General features: G+C 45.0%; 1 protein-coding gene across 1 annotated transcript; it reads right to left on the bottom strand.

Annotated features, from left to right (window-relative positions):
* Positions 1 to 1,929: 1,929 nt before the first annotated feature.
* Positions 1,930 to 5,991, bottom strand: PCDH20 (protocadherin 20). The gene is made up of 2 exons (XM_074149907.1): positions 5,941 to 5,991; positions 1,930 to 4,626 (listed from the first exon to the last, which is right to left on the bottom strand). Exons 1-2 carry the CDS (start codon positions 5,989 to 5,991, stop codon positions 1,930 to 1,932), a joined length of 2,748 nt encoding a protein of 915 aa, XP_074006008.1.
* Positions 5,992 to 12,177: the final 6,186 nt, after the last annotated feature.

The following is a 12,177-nucleotide window of genomic DNA, read 5'->3' as shown; positions in this document are numbered from 1 at the left end:
GTGATTAGCCACAAACCTTTGACAGGCTGAATTAATTTTTCATGAAACACAGCTATCAAACCATGCATAAACAGAAAATATTCTTACCTGAAAAAAAAAAAAAAAAGGCAGCTATTTCTGATAGGTAGAACAGCAAAATCTTGACATTATGTTAATATTCTTATTTAGGCTAAGCAGAATCAGGATCTTAAGAAGCTCCAACATTACAATAGGCTCAAGGTGAAGTAATGTGCCAATCACAGACAGAAAAATCAAAAACTGCCTCAAACTGCATTCCCTACTTTTAAAACAGATAACAGCTGCTGCCCCACTTACATCAGCTGGAATACAATCTTCTTTGCCAGTAATTTCAAGAAGTACAGCATAAACTCTCATTAATGATTCTGAAGTGTACTAATTTTGGAAAGAATGATATGTCAGACAAGATAGCCAGCACCTAAGCATTTGTGAAATAAGTATTTCCTATAACAAAAATAATATTTAGCTTTGTAATTAAAGGTAAAAGAGCGAGAGAGCGCGTAAGTTATTATGAAAATATATAGCTTTAATTTGCAGACATATAAACACTTTTGGTACATTACAGACATATGATGCCAGAAATCAAAATAATCAGTTTTAAGCATAACACTAATTTATCTTGTTCACACAGAGAAATTTAATGTAATCATCATACAAAAGATAGTTCTCAGCTCTTAAAATGAAGTGAAAGTGATACATCACCGATAAACCTGCTGCTTTGTTGCAGAGGATACAGCAAAGAATAAATTATCAAGAAAATATGCCACCAGTCTCACAAGTTAGATTTTGGATCTAATCCAAAACCAAAGCCAATGAAAAGGAGCCAGGAATGGTTGCCAAAAGTCAGAAACAAGATCTTTCACATGAAATACCAATCCAGAAAGGAGCAACAGTCAGAACAAACTAAGTCCTATAATTCCTTAGAATATGAAGCGATTTCTGTTTTCATCTGGCAGATCAGATTGAGAAGTATCACATGAAAAAATCTATTACGCAACCAAACTGATGGAGTACTACTGACAGATTGCTCAAAGTACAAAAAATATCACCAAGTCTGTGACAACTAAAGATTTAGCCATTCCCTTGCTTCCTTGCATCTGGCATGTTTACGAGGATGAGCATGGGGTTCTGTCACTATTTGCTGTAGGAAATACTAAATATAATGTTTCCATAAAAATGACCAGCAGACTGCTGGAGCAAATGATAATGTGAGTGAAATCTGGAGCAAATGAAAGATGATATGTCACAGCAGTTCAGATTCTCATTACAATACCTTGCATTCTTGCTCAACAGGAATTGCACTTCTTGTTAATGCCTTTTCTATCCTACTGTATAAGCTTTACTTGTGAGGTAATAAACATTCTTTTTTATTTTTTTTTTTATTTATTACTAGTGCATTTTAATGTCTTTATTCTTTTAATTAGACATACATCGGGACAGACATTCCTCTTTTTTTGTGGTTAAATGTCTGTATGCCAATGTGCATTTTCTATTAAAACCAATATAGTTAAAATATACTCTGTGTTTATCTCATGGACAGTACCTCGAACAGTTCCCTGCTCAGGAGCATCTGATGCCCTCTTGTGGTTAAAAAGACTTTCAAAACTTGAGTTTAAAGAATCGTCTTACCTTCCCCTTTGTTATGATCACTGATCTTAGTGATTTATGAAAGCTGCAAATGATGTCCATGTTTTTATAGACAGGGTGCTAGCTGTTAGTTACTAAGGTTTCATAAAAAAGCTGTACACTGAATTTGAATTTAAAAAACTGTAAACAGCTATTTACATTTATAATATTATTAACTTATAAATTAGCAGTCCTTCATTGCAACCTCTGTCAATACAACCCACGGCTAGGTGTTTCAAAGTTGTCCAAGGTTTTTCAGATGTTGGATTTATCCAGAAAGAAACGTCAAATGTTAGAAATTTCCATCGGTTTCTTCTCCAACATGTGCAGGTTAATTCTTCCATTTAATGGGATTTGTACTTCCAAGTTTTCATCTGCTCTGTGATGCTTTTTCCCTTTTCTTAGACAGATGTAAATGCCCATCCCTGTTACTAAAGCAATTGAACCCAAGCTTATTATTGACAGAGCTACCAAGGTAGGCATGCAGGATGCTGACTCCATTTTTTTATGTGTAGGCTCTATCGATATTTGCGGCTGCTTTTCTTCTATGCTGATATCAGGCTCCTTTCTTAACAAACTTTCAATGTAGCTCTCATTGCTAACAGTGTCATTGACGAAAAGGTTCACCATGACAGTGGAATGAAGAGGTTCTGGATAACCATGATCACTAACTTTTACAAGCAGCCGATAGAGGCCATAGTCATTCTGCATCAGTGATTCTTCCAAGGTGATATTACCAGTTTTAGGGTCAATCCTAAATGACTCTGGTCGAGGGCCTCTTCTTCCTATGATGCTGTAAGCTATGACTGCATTCATGCCAGTGTCCTTATCAACAGCATAGACCTCAGTGATGGGAGAGCCAGGAAGGGTAGAAGGAAGGACCAACAAATAAGACATATTAGATTGAGGAAACAAGACCAAAGGTGGGTTGTCATTTATGTCCAGAAGAAGGATAGTTATTTTTGCTGTAGAAGAGAGGGCAGGATCACCACCATCAACTGCTTCAATCCACAAAACATAAGAGCTTTGCTGCTCCCTGTCCAGGGAGACTTTAGCTCTCAAAACTCCTTTTCCAGTATCTATGACAAAAATATCACTCCCATTCAGAACTGAAAGGGCAACCCATCCGTTTTGCCCTGCATCAGCATCTGTGACACTTATAACTCCAATTTCACCAAAACCTGGGAAGTTTTCTGGCACAAAAAAGCTGAAATCCTTATTGATAAATCTTGGACTATTATCATTTTTATCCAATACAGTGATGGTGACAGTTGCTATTGATTCTCTCGGAGGGAACCCAGAATCTACTGCTTTGACAGTATATCTGTATTTCTCTTTTTCTTCTCTGTCCAATTGTGTGGAAACAGTAAGAACTCCTGTGGTTCTATCTAAAGAAAAATAGGAAGGAGCATCAGGCCCTAAAAAATAGGACACTTGCCCTCTTTCTCCGCTGTCAGCATCTGTAGCATGCAGTTTGGTCAAGAAAGCATTGGGAACATTGTTCTCCTCAATGGATAATTCAATCAGCTGTTGAGAAAAAACTGGCGAGTTGTCATTGTCATCCAGAACCTGTACTTTGACTATTTTGCTGACATGAAATCCTTCAGAGTTCCACGCAACTACAGAGATTTCATACAGCTGCTGTGTCTCATAGTCCAAAGGCTTTGTGGTCTCTAACAGGTATTCATTATTGTATGGCTTGTATGGTGAAAGTCTGAAAGGCCCATCGCCATCCAAATAGCAATTGACTTTGTATTTTTCATCAGGGTCTTTGATGGTAAAAAATGCTATCGGTGTGTTGATAGGCTCCAGTTCCTTTAAGTACACCACCCCTTCTGCTTCATTAGCTATGAAACGAGGGACAACTTCAGGTGGCCTCATCATGACTTTGATGATGGTCACTAGCACTGTGATCACAGCAGGGATACAGCCAGGACCGTTGCCCAATATGATCAGCCTGTGTAGCCTTGGAGTGTCCCCATCAATTTTACTGGAGACTGTGATGGCTCCTGTGCTTTCGTCCAGATGAAACAAGTCTCTAGATGACTGGGGAACCTTCTGGCTGTAGGAGTAGGTGATCTGGGCATTGGATCCAAGGTCCATGTCTACTGCATGGACAGTGGCCACGTGTGTCCCTAGACTGGAATTCCCATAAAGAGTGACGTTGAGCTGCGAGTCACTGAACTGGGGGCAGTTGTCATTGATGTCACTGATACCAATAGTGAGGGTGGCACTGCCCACGAGCGGAGGAGTCCCCCCATCCTCAGCAACGATAACTGTGACATACTCCTCCCGTGTCTCCCTGTCCAGAGCCCCCATGACAATCAGGTAGGGAGTCCTCTCCCCGCTCTCATTCTCCTCCACATCCAGGGTGAAGACACCGTAGTTATCTCGCAGGCGGTAGGTCTGGACACCATTGGTGCCCACGTCAGGGTCAAGGGCAGGGTGCTCAATAGCCAGTCGGGTGTTCACAGGGGCATTCTCGGGCACCGAGAGGGAGATGTGGGGCACAGGAAAGCGGGGCGCATTGTCGTTGACATCCCGGATAGCAATTTTCACCTTCACCAGGCGGAAGTATTCCTGTGGCAGCACCAGCACATCCAACAGCAGCAGGCATGACTCGGATGAAGGGGAGGAGGAGGAGACAGCAGCTTCTCCCCCAAAGACGGTGACCCCACTGCTCTCCACGCACAGAGCTTCCCGGTCAATCTCCACGGCTGAGGTGTGCAGCTCTCCGGAGCGGTTGTCCAACTGCACGTACTGTCCCCCTAAGCCACGGGAGGCCAGGGTGAAGGAGAGTGGGGGCTGGGAGGCTGCAGGGCGCTGCCCGCTAGCTGTCGGCAACCGCAGGTCACGGGCCAGGCTGCCGATGAGCACCCCAGCGGGCAGCCCCTCGTTGAGGCTGTAGAAGAGCTCAGTTGCGCGGCTGTAACTGGCAAAGCAGTTGAAAGGTCCAACGAAGAGCAGGAAGAGGAGCAAGTGCTGAGGAGAGAGAGGCACAGGGGTGCAGGGAAGGGGTGGTGTTAGAGAAGGAGCGGAGCCAGGAAGCAGCTTCCCCCCACCCGCCCACTGCTTCCTTCACTGCCACTGCGAGCAGGGAGTGCAGCATCTGCGACGTGAAGCCATCCTCTCTCCCCCCTTCCCCCCCCCCCCAGCCCCCCATCTTCTGCCCCTAGTACAGCAGCTACTTCTAGGGCATCGCCATCTGTACCCTCCAGGCAACACCAGCTGCACTCCCCACAGCAAATACTCACTGCCAGGGACGGCCCAGGGGCACCGTGCCTCCTCCCCCCACCAGCAGCAGCACTTGCACCCCGACGTGCCATCTTCCCTCTTCTTCTCCCCACCCCCCCCCCCCCCCACCTCCTCAAGCTCGCCCCTCTTCTCACCAACAGCTCCCACCCGCAGGCACACCCCAAGCCGGGGCACTCCTCTGCCTCACCCCAACATTTGCTCGCCCCCTTCCCCAGCAGCAATGTGAAACACGTCCCCCACACGGCCCCCGTCTCTCCCCCACCCTCGCCCCGTCCCAAAGCCTGTCCTTCCTGCATGCCCACGGGCCCTGTGACGCAGCGGGGACGCGGCCCGCACCGCGCAGCCTGCGCGGGTCCCGGCGGAGCCCCGGCACCCGCCGCCGCGCTCCGGGCGCCGCAACCCGCGCGGGTGCCCGCACCCCCCACTCGTTCCGCGGCCGCGGAGCCGCCGGCCCCAGACCCCACCGCCACGGACCTCCGGCCGCCCCGCGCAGCCCCGCCGCGTTGCCTCTCTGGCTGCCGGCTGAAAATACCGAGTTGAAGAGAAGGAGCCGCGGAGAGGTTGCGCGAAGGAAGTTGCCTGCCTTGGCAAGCGCATTTCCAGCCCGCTCCGTAGGGAAACGGGCTCCCCCAAAGTAACTTCGGGCACCGTCTCCACCGGCTGTGTGTGTGTGTGTGTTTCCTTCCTTCTCCCCTTTTTTAACCAACCCATTCCCCTTTTTCGCGGCTCTCTGCTACAACCCGTGTCAGCAGCAGCAACAATAACAACATAAAAAAAAAACTTTTCACGGCGGCTCTGATCTGTGGAGATCGGAGGGAAGAAAAAAAAAAAACCAAACCAAACCAAACAACAAACATATATACACGTATATGTGTGTATATATATATATATATATATAGTTTGGGTTGTTTGGGGATTTTTTTGCCAATTTTTCTGCTGCGTGCGAAGTCGGGCTGGGGAAGGGACCCACACACACACACACACACACACGGGGAGGGGGGGGGGACGCGGCACCTCCCCTCCCGCCGCCCCAGCCCTCACCTGCAGGCTGCCGCGGGCGGTGGTGCTGCCGCCGCTGCCCGGGGGACCCATGCTCGGCCGCCGCTGCCGCCGCCGGCTGCGCCCCAGCAGCCCGCCCGCTCCGCCGCCCGCCCGGCGCCTCTCCTCCCCGCGGCTGCCCATTCCCCCTCCGCCGCCTCCGCCGCCGCGCTGGGCTGTGCCCAGGACACTCCTCCTCCGCTCGGGAGGGCGCCGCCGCCGCCGCCGCCGCCGCGGGGAGGGGAGCGGTGGGAGAGGGGGGGGGGGGCTCAGCCAATAGTCACGGGCACGGCGAGGGGGGCGGTGGGAGGGCGGAGGGGGGACGCGGCCGCGGAGGTTGCGGCAGCGCCGCGGGCAGGCGGGCGGGCTGCGGAGCGCATCGGGCGGTCCGCCACGGAGCGGGATGGAGGGATGTGTGTGTGCGTGTGTGTGCGTGTGCGTGTGTGTGTGTGAAGCGCTAGGAGCAGGGGAAGAAAGTTGTCCCCACCTCGAATACTGTGTTCAGTTTTGGGCCCGTCGCTACATGAATGACATTGAGGTGCTGGAGTGGGTCCAGAGAAGGGCAACGAAGCTGGTGGGGGGTCTGGAGAACAAGTCTTATGAGGAGCAGCTGTGGGAACTGGAGTTTTTTAGCCTGGAGAAAAGGAGGCTGAGGGGAGACCTTATCGCTCTCTACAACTACCCGAAAGGAGGTTGTAGCGAGGTGGGGGTCGGTCTCTTCTCTCATGTTACAAGTGATAGGACAAGAGGAAATGGCCTCAAGTTCCACCAGGGGAGGTTTGGATTGGATATTAGGAAAAAATTCTTCACCAAAAGAATTGTCAAGCATTGGAACAGGCTCCTCAGAGAAGTGGTTGAATCACAATCCCTGGAGGTATTTAAAAGACACATAGACATAGTGCTTAGGAACATGGTTTAGTGGTGCTTTTGGTAGTGTTAGGTTAATGGTTGGACTAGATGATCTTAAAGGTCACTTCCAACCTAGACGATCCTACAGCTCTGTGATTCTGAGATACTCTCATCTAGAAACTGTAAGGGGAAAATTAAAATTGTGGTTTCCTTCTTCCGTGGAAAGATGTTGTGGTGTGGGTGTCAGCGGGCAAAGCAAGAATTAAAAGCTGCCGCAGTTTAAGGAGCGTCGCTGCGCCCTGATGAGTAGTGAGCGGCTTGTATCTGCATGGGATGAAAGTAATGCTTTGAGGAGTTTGCAAGTTGGTGGAAGCTGCGCATCCTGCCAAATGAGAACAGCAACTGCAATTTCCTGCTGGCTAGGAACCCGAAGGTCCTCTGCGGCAGAAGATTATGTGCTCTCATTTATAGTCACCAGTCATTGCTGGCTAGACTGTAAGACTGCCATAGAAATGAAATTATGAACGCTCAGGAAACCTTAGATAGTGCAAGACCAGTTACACATTTCCTTGACATCTTGGACTATTGAAAGGATAGCTAACCTGCCCTGTATTCCTTATGCTGGCTTTCTGCAAGATCTCAAATGGAATTTGAGATGTCCATCTTTAACCTTAACATGTTCAATGATCTGGACCCAGGCTATTGCTGACGGCTCAAGTACTGGGACTCTGGCTGGCAGTTGCATTTGTCAAGCACCGTGGAGTTGCCCCTCACAAAGGTAAAGTTTGTACAGGAGATTGAACTGTCTAAATCACACGGTCTGAAGACCACCTTGAACATCTTCACGCTCCATGGTAAGCACAGTGTCCAGGCATTTCACCTCAGCTTAGGTACTAAAAAAAAATATGGGACAGCAAAAATTTTGCCTTGTCAAGACAAAAAATACTCTTCCCTTTTTGTTCTACAGCTCCCTGAGACAAACTCTATGATCAATCCAAAATGGAGAAACAAAAAAAAAATAATTAGAATGCAAATCCCAAAACAGCCTTATTCCCAAGTCTTTTGGAATACTGCATCTTTCAAAAGCAAATCATTAGGGAAAAATGCAGAACATATTGTTTAGTAACTCTTGGGATGTTCTTGGATGTTGTGAGGATGAGGGCAGTGACAGAAGCTGAGTAGAATAGAATAGAATAGAATAGAATAGAATAGAATAGAATAGAATAGAATAGAAATGAAAACTTCCACGACTGACTTCCTCCAGGGCCGTAATCAAATCATATTAATTCCTTTGTCTCGTATCCTCCATTCTTGAAATATAAATAGTGCAATACTGTTTCTCTGAGTTAGAGCTTTACCCCATTCTGGCTAAAGTCAGTGGCAGTGGAATCAGGCTCTTTTATTTAGTGGATCCGTTTGCAACATGCTATGATTTTAATATCCAATTCATCCCCAGAAATTACATTAGCACCACAATAATCATATGTGACATAAACAGCAAAGCATTAGGGTACTAACAAAAGGCCTGGCTATATTTATTATTCACTAATCTCTAGGGTTTTGAAACCACTCAGTATGTACTGGCCTTATAAATTGTTTATATCTTTACCATTCAATTCTAGCACAAATAGAACAGACAATACAGTATATAAAGTTCAGAGCAAATATGTATAATTTAAGAGAGAAATCAAACTACCCAAATCCTTTACTAAATTCTCATCCATGTGCACTGTTCTGCAGATTACTCAGTGTGAAAGGTGCTCATAAACTCGATCCTGTTTAAGTTAGTTTAGCTGGACACAACAGATGCTTTCAGTTGACTCACATCTGCTCTAATTTTATTCATTTCAACAGAGAAATATTGACTCATTTGGATTTCAGTCAGATTTTGACAGTGATTTATGTGGAGTTTGAATTTCATGGACTGATTATGAACTTAGTTTTAGTGAATCAGTAGTCTTCTTGCAAATGAATCTGAAGTCCCTATAAAATTCTACCTTTTTTTTTTTTCTCAATGTCTCGGTTTGTCTCCCTTTTCTCTTACCCTCTTGAAATTACTGACCTATTACTATGCCATTCTTCTTAACCATCACAGCGACTGCATTTCCCTGAGGCCTCTGATAGGACAGGCGATGCCTCTACTATTATAGTATTCAGGTTTTCATTACACCTGATGCATTTTATTAAACTACAGGTATAACAGCAGAAGTAAAAGTTTTCTGGAGTAGCTGGTACCTCTATAATATTTTATTTTGTTAGACATCAGCACCATCTAATAAGTCTTAAAGGCTCTTTAAAGAATAAAGTGTCCAATAAATCTCTTGTTTAAGGGGGAGTACTTCAGCTGCATATGGGATATGGGATGAGGGGTGGGAGAGAAGAAGCAGTGCAGAAGAGATACAAAATTCCTGGAGACCCCCTCCCAAAGTCCCAGGAAAACATTAACTGATTTCATATTTCTATATTCAGTTATGTTTTCTGGGCATAAGATGTTATCTGTTTATGAATTCAGTCCCATTTGATCACATTTAGCTAAACATATATTTTTAACTTGCATTTTACTATGTCAGATCTTATTATCACCGAATACATCCGTATATTGGGACTGCATGAAAGATTCTGGTTGCAATTAGTGATTAAAAAGGAACAAGTAGGAGCATTTCTGTGGGATTCGTGAATGCCTCAGGTGAGTTACAAAGCACAAGACTGAGATAAGTGACAAGCCAAACAAGAAGTGCCATAGTTATTTATAAACACATTAAAAGAAGTAAATTATTGCTATATTTATTTGGCTTTATTAAGGTGAACATAGCAGGTATTGATACTCAATTGAAATGCCTTGGTTTTGTGGGCAGTGTTCCAGCGGCAGATGGAAGTGCTTCCAGATGAATCATTCAGGACCATCACCTCTGACAGGGAATCTCAAACATATTTTTTTTTGGCATGGCTGCCAACCCTGACCAAGTCTTGTAAGAGATGGGGCTGCAGGTACACGTTGTCCCCTCAACCTAGAAGAAAGCTGTCCCTGTTAGAGCTTGTGGTTCTACTTCGGAAGGTTGTGGTGTGAGATTCCCCATCAGTGAGACTACTGATTCAGCTGACAAACTTCGTAATGCTTTAGTCGGTGTGACCCTTCAAACCCTTGCTTTTCAGCGGGGAAGCAGTCAAACTGAGTGAAAGCGCTGGTGTTAGTATTGATTCCTAGTCACAGTAAAACTGAGAAAGGCACAAGACTAGCAGACTGCCGCTTCTCTGAAGAGTTTAAACTGCAAGAGATACAGGGCAAGTAAAAGAGATCCTTTTAGCTATTAGCGATATGAACTTTTTTATTGCTTTGCCTCTCAGTAAGGAAAATGCCTTACATCCTGAACTTCCCATGCAGGGTAGTGGATTACGGTGTGAAAGACTCTATGAATATTAGATGGTGACCTTGCCCGCGGAAGTGCTGAGCATCTGGTGCTTGCGTTTGTACTGAAAGCTGTGATCATTCCATGTCACTGTAGATCAGACCTAGCATGATCATCCTGTTCTCAGCACAGAGCAGGAGAGGGGTCTTGGCACTGCTTGCCCTTGTGACACTGAAAGACAGTAAAAAACCCTGGGTCCGGCTTGAATAGAGCAGCAGTGGAGCTGGAAGCTGGACGAGTCTTTGGAGCTTATATATTGCTCAAATCCCCAGTCATGCTTTCAAAGGGCTGGTCCTCACAAGCTCTTGCAAGGTGCAAGGTTCTGCTCATCAGTCTTCCGTGAAGAAAACCCTGCTGCCATTGTGACAACCTCACAAGAAAGTAGCAAACACGTGGAAGTGGCTTCTAAATGTAAGAAGAAGTACCCCATGAGACAAAGCGATATATGATGGGAAGGCTGACAAAGGTGGATGAGATTTTCCTGTCTAGTTAGCTTAGCGTCTATCGGGGACTACTGTGCTGAAGTATCACAAATCCGAGGTGTTATACACTGGCAGGGAAAAGAAACTTGGAAAAAAGCTTCCCGCAGTCTCTGAACCAACTGCATTTGATACATTTGACCAACTTCTCCTCAAATTCTTTTGAGGTTTCATAAAAATACGACTTCTTTGGTTATGAGGCTTTGCATATGTCTCCATACATTTTTCTCGTGCCTCTTTTTGTCTGGAAAAATACCAAAATATTCCAGCAGTGAGAAAGATTGCCCTTAATGTGTTTCTAGTCCGATCACAATGTTATTTTCAAAAGAAGAACTGATTTAAAGTTTATTAACTAAGCATAATTTTCTAAAAGTAAGTAAGAAGGAAGGATTTAACTCAGATTATACACCAGCACATCTCTTTTACCAGTGTTTTTTACACTGTATTGCACAGTGTATTAACATTTGCTTTCACTGACTTCTTGTGTAAGGCTTAAATTAATAATGATACAACTTTTGTTTCATACAAGCCAAAACACAGGCTGAGGTACAGTACTAATATGATACTGCTAAAAATTATTAATAGCCTAAGTCTTTCATTACGGTCCTTATCACATTAGTTCAGGGACAGCATTCCAGCTTCTTCCAGTTCAATTTCTACATAATGCCTGCAAATTATGAGAATGTCGTGAATATGTATTTACTTTTTAATCGACTTCTCATTGACATTAAGCCACGGCTTCTGAGGTGAAGGTGCAACCCCTTCATGCCAGAAATCAAATCTGTGAGGAGCACACTGCTCCCAGCAATGGAGCATGATGCACAGAAGAAGCCTTGTGATATACTCGGTGGCTATCAGATGCGGAGGCACGTGCCTGATGGTCACCATGTGGGCTACCGCATGTGAGGGAGTCCCTCTAAGCCAACTAGCCACAGCCTGCAATCCCATTTCATTTTCTGAGATGGATATTGTTAGAGAGTGGATATAGTGCAGTAACACGGACCATTTTTCCTATGACTCCTGCAGCTCCAATAGCATTCCAGCTTCTCTTCTCTTAGTTCCTCTGGAACAGACATTTATATATATTTAATCTTCTCAGTTGAACTGCCTCACTTTGCTCTGAAATACATAGAAGATGTTGTAGTTTTACCTGAGGTTCTTGGCCATGTAGAACGAATATTTGCTTCTTTGACAATAAATTATTTGGAATTTTCCAGGGACCGGATTCTGTCATCTTCCCTCAGTCTATATTTAGGTAAAAATTCTTAATTAAGATGGTTAGCCCTAATTCCCTAATACTAACTTATTCCTTGCTCACCAAAATTCTTAAAGAACCCAAAAAGCTTTTTACTGAACACAGGATAATTACTATGTGATCTGGGATTTGAGCCAAATTGTTTCTTTTCTTAGGGCAAGTGAATTGACCAATTCTCAGTGGGATTTAGTACATTTTTATGTCTGTGACGAAGTGAAGATAGTGAAACCAAACAACTTAATGCGTAGTC

This window comes from Numenius arquata, chromosome 1 (genome assembly GCF_964106895.1).
Source record: "Numenius arquata chromosome 1, bNumArq3.hap1.1, whole genome shotgun sequence".
NCBI lineage: Eukaryota > Metazoa > Chordata > Aves > Charadriiformes > Scolopacidae > Numenius > Numenius arquata.
Note: the sequence above shows the minus strand (reverse complement) of the source record. Positions and strands in the feature narration are given on the sequence as shown.

Bases quoted from the DNA above. Each gene is read 5' to 3' on its own strand.
- PCDH20 (XM_074149907.1), bottom strand. From the start codon at position 5,991: ATGGGTCCCCCGGGCAGCGGCGGCAGCACCACCGCCCGCGGCAGCCTG. The intron at 4,627-5,940 runs GTGAGGGCTGGG...CTCTCTCCTCAG, and splicing joins CCGCCCGCGGCAGCCTGCAG to CACTTGCTCCTCTTCCTGCT.